We start from the raw sequence: 15,662 nt of genomic DNA on the forward strand, positions 1-15,662 counted from the left end.
TTGGCAGAGCTGAAAGCAGCCAGTAGAAGCCCTGCCTCAGCAGTTTAGCCTTCCCAATAAAGCAGCAGGCTTCATACCACTGGGACAGTCAGACAACCGCAGCCAGAGACAAGCCCATGCCACTCCATCCAGCAGCCGGAGACATGGAGACATCCCACATCTGTGTGTGCACGAACAGAAAACAACGGAGAGATCACATATCGTGTTCAGATGACCATAAACATGAATATGCAAAGGGCAAACCCTCAAGATTAGATATGGCCGTCATCTCTAAGTTCAGGGGTGTTGGGCCCTGATCCAACACCCACTCTCAGGAACACAGGAAATGACATTTCCTACGTTTAGCAGGACACAGAGGGAAAGACAGAGAGAGGTTGACGGAGACAGTTTAGAGGGGAGAGCGAGGGAGAGAGTGGGAGTTTCTAAGTGGGAACAGAGCTTTTTCTGTTTCATATTACAGAGAAAAGAGGAGAAAGAGGAGAGGAGTTAATGGTGGGTAAGGGCTTTGGTGGTTTGTGCAGCCAGCCTCTGTTTTGAATGTAGCTGCTTTTGAAAGTGCTGTGCAGTTGTCTAGGTTTATGGATTCGCTGACTGTGGAAAATGTACTTCTCTATAGTGGTCCTTGTCCTGACTAAGACTCTGGTCACAGGTAAGTTTACTTTGTTTGCAGCAATGAAGCTCAGCAGACTTGAAAGAAAGGGTGAAACAGAGTAGCAATTGGTGCACACAGCAACATGTAAAACAGATACCTTTGTTCATTTTTAGTATGAATACTCTATTTTTTACAAATGCTACGCAGAAAAAAAGCTTGCATGTTTTTTTTTTGCATGCATCTCAAGTGATTCTTGTAAGTGCTAGACTTATGTTTCTCTTCGCTTTTGACAATAAATCAAGACAATCATAAATCACATGTATATTTCACACAAATTGATAAAAGTCTGCATGACTTTTCCAAGCTTTTTTAAATTGACTGGGTTCAGAATGTGCCACACATGGAAAGGTAATTCTTATTTAGCAAAAATGTTTTAGACTGAAGAAAGTTTGGTTCAGTCCTTTAGAACACATTTTGTTCTAAAGTTGACGAGTCAGCTTTTTCCAGAAGCTTGAACTGCACATTACTATGTCCTAGCTTATGATTTTTTGCGTTATGTAATGTTGGACATAACCTGGGGCAGATTCCCAACTTACCTAGACAAAAAAAGCAGCAGCAGATGTTCCAAGTTCTACCACCTGCTGGGATTGGGTTTTACTGCACAGAGGATCAGTGTTTCCCACCTGTAGCTCATCTTCACTGCAGGAGTTGATAAGAGTGTCTAATCAAACTTATTGATTCACATTTGGTGTTAGACACACATGACTCTGCTTCCATCAGAAGAAAACAAAACTAAGCAGGGAATAAAAAACAACAACAAAAAAAAAAACAGTTGTGCAGGATGTATGATTTGTTGATTTCCCTCTTGACCAGAATTGCTTTTCAGCGGTACAGGCAAAATTCCCTTCTGGTGATACATATAAGCAGAGCCAGACATACTTTATGCTTTTGACAGCATAAATCCCACTATCCACTGTGGGTATGTGTACAAGCTTAGTCTGTGTAAATTAGCAGTAACTGTCGGGGAATACATTGGGATAAAAACAAGATCTCAGACCATTCCAAGAGAGGCACATTTTCAACTCCTGTAATTTACTAATTGAAAAAAGCAAGAAAGTGTCACGCAAGCTGAGTCATTCAATGACTGTCTGACATACTATGGCAATGGAGTGTGTTTTTGAACGCGGTAATTTTTTTATTTATTTAGACTTTAAGAAACAAAACAAATTTAAGTAATACATGAGGAAACCATTTATTTTTAAACTGAATTTTAATAAAATTTCTCCATAATTTCTCAAGATATTTTAAAAAAATTTCTCTGGACTTCTCAGAGAGTGATAAGAGTATTTTTGTTCTCGAGTTTCTTATCGACACCGTTTTCATTTCTTGCAAATAAAAATATTAACAGTGTGTTGTGCATTTGTATTCAACTCCCTCTTTATTCTGAAATAAAATTTATAAACGTTTGTTAGTGAACAAATAGTATGATGAAGATCCAGGAATTCTGGGATAAAGTGGTGGAAGTGGAGAAGTTATCAGGAGAGTCAGGCGATAACATCCTCAAAATATACATTTTTGGCCGACAATCTTCACATTAACAAAATGCAACTAAATGCAGGAAAATCCTGAAAAAGAAAACTGTTGGAGGCTACAAAAGACTTCAGACTGTGGCAGAAGTTAATCTTCCAGAATATTAAATAATCTAAAACATGCAGTCAAAGCCACAGTAGATTAGATTACAACTTCATTACATGTTCATATGCTAAATGGCCCAGTCAAAGTCCAGGCCTTAACCCAATTGCAATCTGTGACAAGACTTGAAAAAATATTTTCCAGACATTTTCCAGACATCGTCTTAGTTTGGGCTACATTGCTAAGATAATGGCCAAAAATGTTTGTCCCTTGCTGTTAAAACTTGTAGACTTGTAGCTACCTATAAAGTTGTTCTGCAAAGTAATATTTTGGTACGGAAGAATACAAATACACTCATATTTCTGAATTTTTCTTTAGACATTTTAAAAACCAACACTAATTTTCCTGTTGTATGCAGTGTTACAAGCATTGAATGAATTGTTTGTGAACTTTACTCTGTTTTTTTTGCCAACAGAGGTATGCTACACCCTGAACGTGACGGTCACCCCCGGGCCTTTGGTCTTAGTCACAGAGAGAGACAACTTGACTCTGTCCTGTCTGGTGTCTGAAAAAAAGTGGAGCAACAGTGTCCTCATTCTCCGCTGGTTCTTCTTGCCTTTGACTCCTCCGACTCTCAGACCGCCTCTTTTACCGACCACTTCTCCAACCGCACTCCCACCCTCCCAGTTTCTGATTGTAAGGATAGGAATCAAGAAGATACAGCAGTATGGGAACTACAGCCGTCGCTTCCCCCAGCCAAAGTTTCATTTATTTGATGGTGTGGTGGGAGAAGTGTACCGGTTGCTCATCATCAATATCACAGGGACGGATGAGGGCTTTTATAGCTGTAGAGTTCAGGAGATCCGAAAATACAAAAACACATGGAGAGCCTCGTCCAATGGCTCCAGCACCACACAGCTGACAGGTAACTAAAAAATACATTTCAGCCTCTTTTTCCTCGATAGCTAGTACTTGCATAGAAAAAAGAAGAAACTTACAATAGATTAGAAGCCACAATTTACAACACAATTAACTGTAAATCTAATCAGTTAATGTTGATTGGATAAAGATTTTGATACATGAGTTTAGGTACTCACTGCTGATCTGAACTTTTAAAATAAATGTGCCTATTTTGCCCAATATCATGCAATTTTGGCTTTCTGTTCTGTTAGACGAAGGAGTTTAACAACCTGGTTTCATTAGTCAGTCTATCTATTCAGATACACAGTCTGCTGTTTAATAGACAACAGTGTTAAAAAAAAAAGTGCGACCTTGACCAGTGGGATGTGTTCCTTTAGTTCCCAAACTATAACTGTGTTTTTTTATACAACTGGAAATATTTCCAAGCATTCACATTTGTCTTTTGGATTCTATTCTATTCTTTTATAGGATTTATTTTTTTGTAACTACATAAAAGAAAATGTGACATTTTTACATGTATTCATCATGCCATGATGGATACATTTGCTGTAGTGTGGCAATTTCTTGCCACTCTATGCCTATGTCAGTAGGTAACTCATGATGTCCATGCAATGAGACAGCATTAAAACACCACAAAGCTTAAAAAATAGAATTTTATTTGAAACTATTTATGGACCTTTGATTTTTTGTTGTGTATTCAGCCAAGAAGAGAAAAATTAAGTTCCACCACCACCAATATGTCTGTGTGATACACATACTGTGGAAAAAAAACAAACAAGTGAAGCAATTTTAATCAAAGTTTCTGATAGAAAAGTACCACAAAATATTATAGTGTTGCCCATATTCATCCTCAGCTAACGCTACATGTTCCATTATCAGGATGTTTCACACAGCAAGATTAATGATACACAACTTTAATTTATTTTCTGTAAAAATAATCAATGGCTTTTCGTAAGTAACTCCCCAATGCAAACACAAGGACAGTCCAAACATTTATTAAACAGTGTTTAAATAAACTGCTTTTAGAACTGCATGGTGGTGTCGTTAGTAGCACTGCTGCTTTTCAGCAAAGAAGGTTCCCAGCCTGGGAGCACGGATGTTCTCCCCATGTATGGTTTCTCTGGTTTCCTCCCACAGTCCAAAAATATGACTGTTAGGTTAAATGGTCTGTAAATTGCCATTAGATATGTGTGTGTATGCAGGTTGTTTGTTCTATGTGTTTCTCTGTTGACATGTGGTAGACTGGCGATCTGTCAAGTGTGTACTCCACCTCTTGTACATTTACTGCTGAAGTTAGACTCAAGCTCCCCTACAACCCTTGTATTTTTTGTGTGTTTGGAGCTGATTTAAGTTCACATAAGTCCACTTTGGTCCTGACCCCTTTTGGACTAGTTCTGAGCTTCAGTCTCTTGGCTGCAACTAATCTGTGTTTATCCTTCATAAAGATGCCAAGGGAGTCACTTACTGTGTGTAAAATTTGATCTCATTTCAAAAGTCCTTCCTTGTAGAATCACAAGTTTTGGAATTCTTTCCTGGCATTAAATAAACCAAATCCTGTAGTTTACATGACAAGTAAAGACACATATGGCTAATTGGGTATTTATGGATGTACGAGTAACAAATGCTACATCCCTCTCCGTTTATCCAATCAGGTTTCCTTCATTTTTTCTGTGATGTAGGAGAAACCACTGAGGTGGTCTCCCAGAGGTCAACAGCTCAGGGCTGTTGACCAACCTCAGCGGGTGGTCAACAGCTCAAACTCTATGCTTCCTTTTCAGTGTAGGAAAGAAAAAATTTAGGGAAGTTTTTAAATAAAGTTAGGGGTTAGTTTTTGTAGATAAACACTTGATTAAGAATTTTTGTTTGTTGTTGGAACAGTTTTAAAGAAATTTTATTTTAATTCAGTCACTGAGTTTCTTCTCTTTCACAATTATTTATGTGATCACTGAATTTTACACAGTACAGGAACAATTTACAAACTACCTTTGGCATTTTCGAAGAATTATCAATGAGCCCAACAGTTCGGTTCACTTAAGAATTTCATGTAAAAAAAAAAAAAAAAAAAAAAAAAAAAAGGAAAATATAAAAGTTGAAGAAAGCGAAGAAACAATGTTATACAATCTGACTGCCATAACTTTATTTTTTAGACTAAACAGATTGCTGACTGTAATTCAGACATGAAAAATGATTTCACATTCCTACATATATTAATAGAAAAAGTGTCCAGCACCATCTGGCCTCTCTACAGAGGTGTCTGCTGAGCACTGCTCTTCAACAAATCGCAGAAAGCAAAGGGGGATTTCTCCTGTAATTATCCTGAAAGAATTTGTTTAGAACTGAATGCATCTTGTAGAGACATATTCTTCTATTCTGTGAATACAAAACTGTTCCATGTTTTTCTTTCTTTTTTTTTTTGGAAAGAGCAGGAAAGTTTAAGTGTTTTTCTTGTAGTTGCAGGAGGAATTAGACTTGAGTGTGAACCCAGTTCTCAGACATTTCCATCCCAAAACAATGATCTCACACAGCCAACAGTATAACTCTATGTATGAATACGAGGGGGAAAAGGTAATGGTGCCGAGCTGGCAATGTTCTTAAACTCTAATGATGTCAGCATTCTGGGATAACTGCACTTATATTTAAGTCACCAAGACTCAGAGAAATATTCCTGGAGACTTAAGTTTCAGCTGCTCTAACCATGGTCAAATCCCCCACCGAAATTAAATGGACGCTGAAGGATTAAATGAGGTCATTCAAAAAGCACACAACAGTGAATAATTCTCCACAAGAATGATCCACTTGACTTTATCTGAGATCATGACAGGATCATCAGATTTATGATACAAAAGTAGAACTTTTATTGGAAATCTTATTCTTAAACATTGTGCTGTTGCTGAATGTTTATCTAGTGAAGTCCATTTTTCTACATTTTTAAAAATGTGACTTTTTACATTTTCGTGTGGGTATAAATGGCTGACTTTATGCTGTTTGTAATGTAAAACATTACATTTTTTGTAATGTTCAGAACAGAGGACCCAAAATTTCAGCCAGACAAAATGAAAAGCAAATGGTTTATTGATAATCAGCGTATGGGACAGGCGACCACCAACACTAGGACAGGAACCTCTGAGGGTAAAGAACCAGTTTTGTGACTCTTAATCTTGCATGTCAAGGCTCAATAGAGAAAGCCACCAACCTTCTGCTGTGGAGAAAAGGGGAAGATTCCTGGTTCCTCAGGGAAGTGGTAGTGAGCAGTCGTCTCAGGGCTTGGTTGTAGAGAACAGAACACCTCTGCAAGATGGAGACTGATCCAGAGGGTGAACACTGGTAGCAGGTCATGAGGTCAGGGGAGATCAGAATTCAGAGGTCAGGCATGTGAAGCTAATCTCAGGCAGACAAATCCAGGGGTGAGGCAGAGTTCGAGAGGCAGGAAAAGAAATCAAAAGCCAGTGAAGTTTTCTGACGTGGACTAGGCAAGGCACGGAAATCCAGGAGACAAGAAACATGGTTGTGATCATGGTTAGGCAAAGGATGTAACGCTGGCTGTCTATTCACACTGAACGCTTTCAAAAACCTAACTGCTGGTGAACAGGTGAATGGCATGAGCCTGATTGCGCTGCAGCGCAGCAGCATGCAGGTGAACCAGATCAGATTGAGTGGAGAGGTGAAGGCTGAGGAGAAAAACAAAGCAGGCAGACAAACCAGAATCATGACATTTTTTTCATCTTATATCTACAAACCTCTGGGGGTTTTTATTGCAATTTTGTGTGCCCAATACAATTCGCCACACAAAATTAGACCAGTGCACAGTAGTAATAAATGTAAATATTAAAAGAACATCATAGATAGGAAGTATAGCCATCCTTTGTTGTTGTTTTAGGTGCAAGCCTTTTGGAGTATTTCTGAACAACTCGATACTGATATTTACGTCAATTAGTCTTTTTTAAAAAGCTCCAGCTTTTAGATTGGACGATAAAGGTCTTGCCACTCTTTCTAATTTATGTCTGGGCTTTTACTAGGCGTTGGTGACATGAATCTGTTACAATCTTAATGATTTCATTGTAGCTTTTGTGGTATGTTTGGTCACCCATATTTGGCTTGTGGCAAGCCCAAAAAATATTCTCTTAACAGTAGTTGTCTACTACTCTCCTTTTCCACAAAGGCAAGATTTGTGGAGTTCAGGACCAAATGAGAAACCAGTTGGCGACTCATCTGATTAATACTCTTAATAGTTGTGCCACTCTGTTTGCATTTTAAGATGTTAAAAAAGTTCAAGGGGTATGAACGTTTTTGCTAGAAAAGCATAAAGGTTAAGGTCAGACAGAGCCATCTGACAACGCCCTGCCCTATATTCAGGGAAAGCTTAGGAAGCCATGCAACCTCAGGCATCCCAGAGATGCATTGACCACAGAGCCAGGAAACACAAGAACTGATATTATAAGGCTAAACAATGAGGGGAATGAAAAGCTGTAATCCAGGGAACCCCTTAGTTTCCAGTTTTCAACCTTCACTCAACACTTAAATTCTGAATTATTTATATAACAAACATTATGCCAAATAAGACAAATGTTTGCTTTATTACATCACCAATTAAGCCATTTAAACCAAACATTTGAGAGATACTTTATCTGCTGCTTTTTGCACCAATGGGCTGAATCTCTCTGAGCACTGGCTTCAGATTTACAACCTTTCCACATCTTCACTTTTCCTTTCTGGATGAGTGCAGATGAGCCAACAGCTGAAACATGTTCATTCTGGGCTGTATATATATGTTTTAGCTTGAACGTGGCGCCATTTGGTGTACAGTCAGCATTTTGCAGACACATCTGTATAACATATGTACATATAACAGCTCCTGCCAGCCAACCTGTTGACCTCAGACTGCATGGGTTAAAAACAACCATTTCAGTCTTTATTCCATCAGCTGAGCACTCAAAGTTCAGACTCAAGAGATTAAATGTGTAAATATGTGCCATCAGGATTTATTTCCATACATTCTAAATTATTATTCCTTCAATGAACTTAACTCAATGCAAAATGTCTTTATGTTGGACTGGGTTGCACCCATCATTCCTCACACAGAACATAAAACAAAATGCAACTTTAAATGCAAAAAAAAAAAAAAAAAAAAAAACAGAGAACGCTGTTAGATGGCAAACCAAGCAGATTTGATTTTGAATGAAATCCAGTGGTCTGGAAACAGATCTGACCAGGGGGGACCACACCTCTAGCCCAATGTCCAGAGTTGTTTATATATGCATGGATGGATGGATGGATGGATGGATGGAAAGGACTGTGAAGTTAATCTGATTTGATGATGTTTCTTTGAAAATCTTTTATGTGTATCAACAAAACAACAGTGAAGTGACAGTCAAAAGCGAATACACAGAATAAAAGAACATTTTTATCCGAGCGCAGCTGCCCAGTGAGGCCTGCAACTTTGTGGATGTCCCCACTGTGGGTTTGGCCAATGCTTTCGAGCAGTTTTTTTTTTCTTCTTTTTCTTCACAGCAGTGGTTTGGATATTTCCATAAACCACTGAGGTTGTCTGCTCCATTGGGTCAGTGCCCACAGACATCAGCGATTTATAAAGATAGACTTGGAAATTTTATGTTCTTTAAGTGCTGTATTCTGCTGACTTACTGCAACATGTTTGTTTCTACAGTGCACTTTACTCCTGAGGATGGCAGCAGCGAGGGGCTCTGGGTTTTATTTGCAGGTAATGTCTTAAATCTCTAGACTTTCATATAGCTTTTAATCATGCATAACCCTGGAAATATTTTTTTGTCTCTGAATCAGATGTGTATTTGTGTGCCGTGTTGATCTGCTCACTGGGCCTGCTGTCCATCTTTTTGTTCTCCCTCGTTTTAACATGCCAGTACTTCCACAGGAGACACAGATTGAAAGGTAAATCCACAATTTTTCTCTAAAATTACTAATAAGTAAAGAATAATAAATAAAAAATGGAGTGTCACCTGTAGTTCTTACAACAAATTATCACGTTCACAATGATCTTTCTTCTGATTTCTCCACAGCCAGTTATCTTTTTGTCAAATGTCCAGAAAGCAGGTACAGCAATGTTTTTTAAGACACTTACAAAAGGCTGAAACATACACTTTTTACAGGAAAATTACCGGTGATCTTTGGATCTTCTGTTCTTTGCAGTTCTGGAGAGACTGTTACCAGCTCCAGCAGCTGCTCCAATTCTCCCCCAAGAACACGAAGAAAAGAGAGGAGACAGCAGGTTGACCGGGGACCAAAAGTGACACCATCTGAAGAGCCACTGTTTCAGCCACCCATCAGAGGTATAAGATTGTGTCTTAACTCTTAGACGTAACCACTTATGCCTTCAGCATTCAGCCTATTTACCCTGTAGATCTTGTTGAAAAGCCATGATCTCAATGTGGATAAAAGTAAAAGGTTGTTAGAAGTAAACTTCTCCAGCTCCGAATGAATAAAAAAAACTTAGTTCGGTTTATGTTCTCTTTCTTGCGGTTAAATTTCATGACTCATTCCTAACACATGTGGAAGTATTAAAAAGTCCCAAAGGGCAGCAAGAGGTCAAAGCCCACAAAAAAAGATATCGGCAACTAAGAGCAGACACTTAAATCTACGCCGACAGACTAAATCATCAAACAATGGTCTTGTTTCACTTCTAAGCAACATCTTGCTTGAGTTAGACGTCGACTTCAAAACACACAGAGACGTTTGTGGATTCAAATCTCCAGGCTGTTGTTTTTCACACAATTAAGTTTCTCACATTTTTGTCTTGCAGCGCCTGTCGCACCAAAGAGACCTCAGAAGCCCAGAAGGTTGAAGACTCAGCCAAGGAGATCTGCTACCGTAAGTCCTCCGTCTGCTTACTGGATGCCATAAACACGGGCAGCGCTTCATTATGCAGTTTTAATTTTTTTAAAAGATGTTTTTCCTTTTATTTTGTTCTTCAAGGCAGATTTGTTATTGTGATACGCACAAGAGGGAATATGTTTCACGACCGCGTGATTGTCTACCAGAGTTTATTGCTGTCGCTTCATTCAGTTATGAGCTTGATAATTCTATTTAGCATTATTGCTTCAGAAACTCAATTATTTACTTAGAGTGCTTCATTGGTTTAATATCCACAATGAAAGCCTCAAACGAGTACGTTGAGAGGCAAACTACCTCAAATTCAGGACCACCAGTGTCTCTAGTTGTGCTGTAGCCTACTTGAGATTTCGCTGTGAAAAGAAGCACCGGAGATGTAAGTATTCACATGCGGATCAGATTAGTGCAATTAGAATAATCTGAGGGTGCTGAATACAACTCCTTTGGCAGCAAATGTTTTCAAGTAAACTGAATGTTCCCGAAGCTCCTGCAAAAACAGTGAACGCATAGTTTCTGCAGCTGATGAGATGCTTAGCGGGAGAATACTGATGAGTATGTTTCTCATCTGCGTTATCTGCCAGCTAAATTCCTCTCTTGTTTTTCTGTTCCTCCTCTAGTCCCGAGTCTCACAAGAAGACAGCCTGACATACGCAGAGCTGGAGTTAGTCCGACCGCGGCAGCAGCCACCAGTCTCCCCCAGCCCTGACGCCACACCCTCCAGCTCTGACACTGTGTATGCTCAGATACTCTTCCAGGAAGAAAAGCTATAGACCTGGCAGCTCAGCACCTCCTGGTGAGGGCACCCAAAACTGACCTGAGCAGCATCTAAAGGAACATATTTATAAAGTAGGAGCATGATATTTAGCTGTTTTTGATGAAAGACGCCATGTTTGAGGGTAAGTGAGTGGTTTGGACTGTGCTAGGGCAGGTCAAGTCCTGCACATATATTTTATTGGACTCCTTTGCTTATTGACGTGGTCTCTTGCCAGTGAGTCTATTGTTTATAGCCCAGATTTCCCGTCAACTATTGTCTATAAGCCTATGAGACTGTTAAAATAAACTATTGTCTAGAATTTTTTTTTTACCGCAGCATCATGTCACTTTAACAATCAACTTTTTAAGCAAACTCGTTATTACTGTATTAAAACTCAAGATTATTATATGCAGTGGTCTGAAGTCTTTAATTTAGAAAAATGCAGATTTAAATAGTAGAAAAACACCCAGCAAACCATTTCATTCCAGTGTTTTGTATCTGTGGCACATCTAAAAACTGCAGGACATCGTCCCTTGAGGACTGGAGTTTGACAACCTGTGATCTACAGGGTTGAAATGGCTCCAGCTTATGAAAGTCCAACCTATTTTATCAGAAAAATGTATATGATTTCCAGGTCAAGAACGAAGTTATTGAAAATGTTGCCTATGGCTCCCGTTTTGGATTTTCAACACTAGAATCCTCCTAGTTAGATTTAAGCAATATAGTACAAGCATCCATGTGCTGCAGGCTTAGGTAGCCTGAAAATATGGTGCTTGAATATGGTAATTCAATCATTTTATTGCACTTCCCCCCCGATACGCATAATCTGTGCATTAATATTACAAATATGAAAAAATTTGCAATATATTGTGCAGCACTACTTTCGTTTTCTCACACTTAGAAATTACTGGAAATTATTAGAAATTACTACATTTGTTTCTCTGCCAAAGATAACTATTATTGGACATTTTCTCTTTATGGAAAACAAAGAAATTGGATATGTTCATCAGAGCATAAAGGACTTTTATCAGTATATTTTATTTGATTTGTGACACAAAAAGCAAAAGACTCCTTTTAGGTCATTGTTTTGATAAATCTTTCATAAAATGCTAGAAATTAGTCCAATCAGCGGGTAAAACTGATGTTTTAAATCCAGCAAGCAGTACATCCAGGGAAGGTGAAGGGTGCAAGGCAGTTTGTGAAGGTCAGTGTGAAGAGTGGAATGAAGATGGAGGTGCCTCCAGAAAGAGAATGATGCACATCTAAACTCCTTTTACGGTGAGTGGGAGAGAGACAGAGACCATCATCCCCCACGGTTCACACTGACTGGGATGAACCCGCTAATGACTACATTTATTCAAATTAGACTAATTGTAATCATGGTTAATAATTAGCTTTACAGTGCATTATAATTGGGTTAGGCTACAAGATGGTTCTGCCTAGGTGCAATAATTTATTTGATTTAATTATTCTGAGGAACCCAGTGGTTTGACATCTCATATCATAAAACCAGCCGTGTAGAGAGAATGGAGATGGCTGTTGTCTTTAGAGAAGGTCAATGCTCGCTCTCTGGGAAAATTATGAGGACTATTTTCCACTCTATTAAGCCACTCCACTTAGCACAATTAGCCACACACACAAAGGTTAAAGAGAGAGACCCAGTCCTTTATGACAGAGGAGTGGCGCATTTGCTTGAGAGTCACAACAACAAACGTAACACAAGCAGGACTCCAGAGTTTCCACAATCCAGCATGATTGTTTTTTTTATTTGACTTGTTTGTTGCCTTTTATGTGATTAACTGTCACAAAGTAACAGATAAGATGTGGAAGGAAAACTCATATGTAGTTTTCAATTTTCCTAAACAAAAATTTGAAAAGTATGACATACATTTGTATCCAGGCCAGTGGAGTTGTGTCAACTCCATGTAGAACCACCTTACAGTTACAAATAATTTAGCTTTGCACAACAAGAGACTGGAATGTTTGCTCTTTCTTATTTGATAAATAACTCAAGCTTGGTCAGGTTGGATGGGAAACATCATTAGTATTTAAGCCTTCCCTTAACTTATCTGTTGAATTTAGATCTGGATTTGGAACTTGAATGTGCTTTCTTCTAAACCACAGATGACAAATTCAGACTCAATCATATCAATCAATCAATCAAATTGTATTTGTATAGCACATTTCAGCAAGGCATTTCAAAGTGCTTTACATCATAAACACAAGATTATTCCAGATGTTTGCTAGACCATGGGCTGCTGGGAAGTTGTCTTTTGAAAAAGAAACATGTCTGAGATTTATTTGACTTTTTACTGTGTCTTATTTGACTTTTCATCCCTCTAAGTGTTTAATTTCAGCCTGTTATGTATTTGATTTTGATGCCCTGACTTGTTATTCTGTCTGTTTTTTGTGTTGTTCTCTTTCAGAAAGGTAAAACCTCTTCTTCTTGCTATTTCTCCACATTAGCCAAATTTGTGAACTGCACAGTTCAGTTGTCCTGTCCCCAGATTGTCCAACCTTAGCTGTGAATCTATGTCGTTCTTCTAGAGTTACCATTAGCAGATAATGGATTGAGTAGAGCTGTGTGAGATGTTCAAAGCAAACTTTATCTCTGACTGGTCTGCTGTGTTACATTAGGAATAAACTTTCAAGCTGCCTCTTGTTAAATGGCTGAGATTCAAAGCAGGATTTTGTGGTCAGTCCCGCAGCGATGGATCTAAAGAGACATATTTGTCTTTGGGAAACCATAAACATGCGAAGAATCTGCGACAAGCATAAAGCATCCCTCAACAAGACCCAAACACATTTTAAATCCCCCCACATCCAAAATTCCACACCAAGAATTATGATCTGAGGAAACAGTTAAATTCTCCAAAGTACCGCATTACGAAGCAAAGTAAAAACACATTGTGAAAAACAAAACCCAGTTCCTGTCTGACAAACATCCTGAACCTTGCACGCCACAAACATTCACTACAGAAAACATCTTGTAGTGTAACATGCAAACTTATGTGCATTGCTTTTTATTATCCTAAAAAATTACCTAATGATTATTTCATAATGTATTACTTTATACCGGTAATTATTCACTATAAAACCACTTAAACACACCATGTTGTCTGTATTCACACACATCCCCTTCTACAATTTAAAACTGAAATTGTAGAAGCCAATCAAATTTTTTTTTAAATTAACTTCAACTACAGATCATGGTCACTTTTCTTGATCTATTAAAGCTTAATTGTATTTATTACATGTACTTTTTTGTTTATTAAAGCAAACATTTGCCAGTATCCCTCTGGTTTCACTTTTGAGAAGTTTCAACAACCTAACACTGGTCTTCTTCATAAGAGAGGCGTAAGAAATGATCTCCCAAAATGTCTGTTCATGATTTTATTTATATTCACCAGCATCCATTATTCACACAGCAAAATACATAATTAAATATGCTTATAAGTGGAAAATATTGTTTTATCTATAACTTGATGTGTAACTACTATATCTACAAGACAGCAAATGTGAAACAGTTTGTACTGCTGAGCCAGTGTCACACCTGAGAGTTTTTCTGTCAGATTATTTCCTCATGGAGCATCATGGTACTCAGACATTTCCACAGTAACGATTGGTCAGTCGGAGACCCAGGTGAAAACTCTGCCCCAAGCATCTCCAGCCAGCAGGGTCGCATGAGTCCTGCACAAATGAGGGTAGGCATGACGTGAAGCATCCAGTGGAAGCAAATTTGACAAGATTCTTATCATTAAAAATTACATTCAATAACAATTTTACTAGTCAGGGGAAATAAATAGATTATTTTTCTCTGTAAGAGAAAGCTACAGATTAGGGTGATAGCAAGAAATAGATGGATTTTTTTTTGTTGATATTTGAAAGTGGTATAAATAACTTGACATATTAGGTTTTTAATGGTAAATAAAAAAAGAATATGGGTATTTTAATCAAAAAAAAAAACATCTGACAATAATTTTATCATGTTTAGAAATGCCCGTCTCATGTCCAACCACAAACAAACTTATTGATTAAATTAAAATAACTGTAGAGCAAATCTGCCAGGAAAGTAGTAGTGGGCTTCAGTGTAGATCACAGTAATTAAACACAGCAAAAATACAAAATGCAATCATTTCCACTGCTGAAATGTGGCGTGTGGTGTCTCTACCTGGACATGGCCAGGGCGGTGATGGCGGGGCTATCGTTGGAGCGGCGTTGTGACACACTCTGACCTCTGCTCAGCTCCCGACATAACACCAGACATCTCCTCCAGCCTTTTCCCCGGCCTGAGGCGCTCCCTGCGGGTCCATCAAGAGAGCACATCCACTTACTCCAAAATAACCAGTGAGCTTAACATTGTGGCACCCAGCGGTCCTCACAAAACAATTAAACTGTACATTAACGCATGTCCATCCGCAGTCAGCGGGCAGTAAAAGGGAGAAAATTCCCTCAAATATAAAAGCTTCAGGGTTACGTAAAGACTTGTCTCAATGTAATTGGAAATCATAATACTCCTATGAGGTGACGTGAGGCTGTAACCAACGTATGCTAAATTGGATCTGGGTATTATTGCTTTCTAAATTATAGAAACACACACACACACACACACAAGCATACAGGCACGTCAGCAGAATTATTCATCAGTGTTTACTGCCTCTATGTTTAATAACTTTATAACAACATAATTCTTGCTAGCCATAATGCTAGCAAGGGCTAGGGTAAGCACTAGGAGCGCTCGTCTGGAAAAGACAGACTCCAGCGCTGAGCTGAGCCCTTAGACGCCATCATAACAATTTATTTAATAAAGGTGAGGATGACCCCTTTTTCCACAGTTGCATATGAGTTTGTTTCAGCGTTTTCTCACAGTCAACCACATACATTTGTACTGTTATAAATAAA

General features: G+C 38.5%; 2 protein-coding genes across 2 annotated transcripts in view; one reads left to right on the plus strand and one right to left on the minus strand.

Moving 5' to 3' along the window:
* The first annotated feature begins 422 nt into the window (after window positions 1-422).
* vstm4a (V-set and transmembrane domain containing 4a) lies at window positions 423-13,416 on the plus strand. Its single transcript, XM_055030164.1, has 8 exons — window positions 423-649; window positions 2,700-3,149; window positions 8,808-8,861; window positions 8,942-9,049; window positions 9,178-9,211; window positions 9,308-9,447; window positions 9,918-9,985; window positions 10,624-13,416. Exons 1-8 carry the CDS (start codon window positions 601-603, stop codon window positions 10,774-10,776), a joined length of 1,056 nt encoding a protein of 351 aa, XP_054886139.1. The 5' UTR covers window positions 423-600; the 3' UTR covers window positions 10,777-13,416.
* A 724-nt stretch (window positions 13,417-14,140) lies between these two features.
* The window catches only part of wdfy4 (WDFY family member 4), a 51,972-nt gene continuing 50,450 nt past the window's right edge, over window positions 14,141-15,662 (minus strand). The window contains exons 63-64 of the mRNA XM_055030116.1: window positions 14,932-15,061; window positions 14,141-14,450 (exon numbers count right to left, since the gene is read on the minus strand). Coding sequence (XP_054886091.1) covers window positions 14,387-14,450; window positions 14,932-15,061 — 194 coding nt within the window. The 3' untranslated portion in view covers window positions 14,141-14,386. The remainder of the gene's footprint in view (window positions 14,451-14,931; window positions 15,062-15,662) is intronic.

This window comes from Poeciliopsis prolifica, unplaced genomic scaffold (assembly GCF_027474105.1).
Source record: "Poeciliopsis prolifica strain line A6 unplaced genomic scaffold, Auburn_PproV2 SCAFFOLD005, whole genome shotgun sequence".
NCBI classification, from domain to species: Eukaryota; Metazoa; Chordata; class Actinopteri; order Cyprinodontiformes; family Poeciliidae; genus Poeciliopsis; species Poeciliopsis prolifica.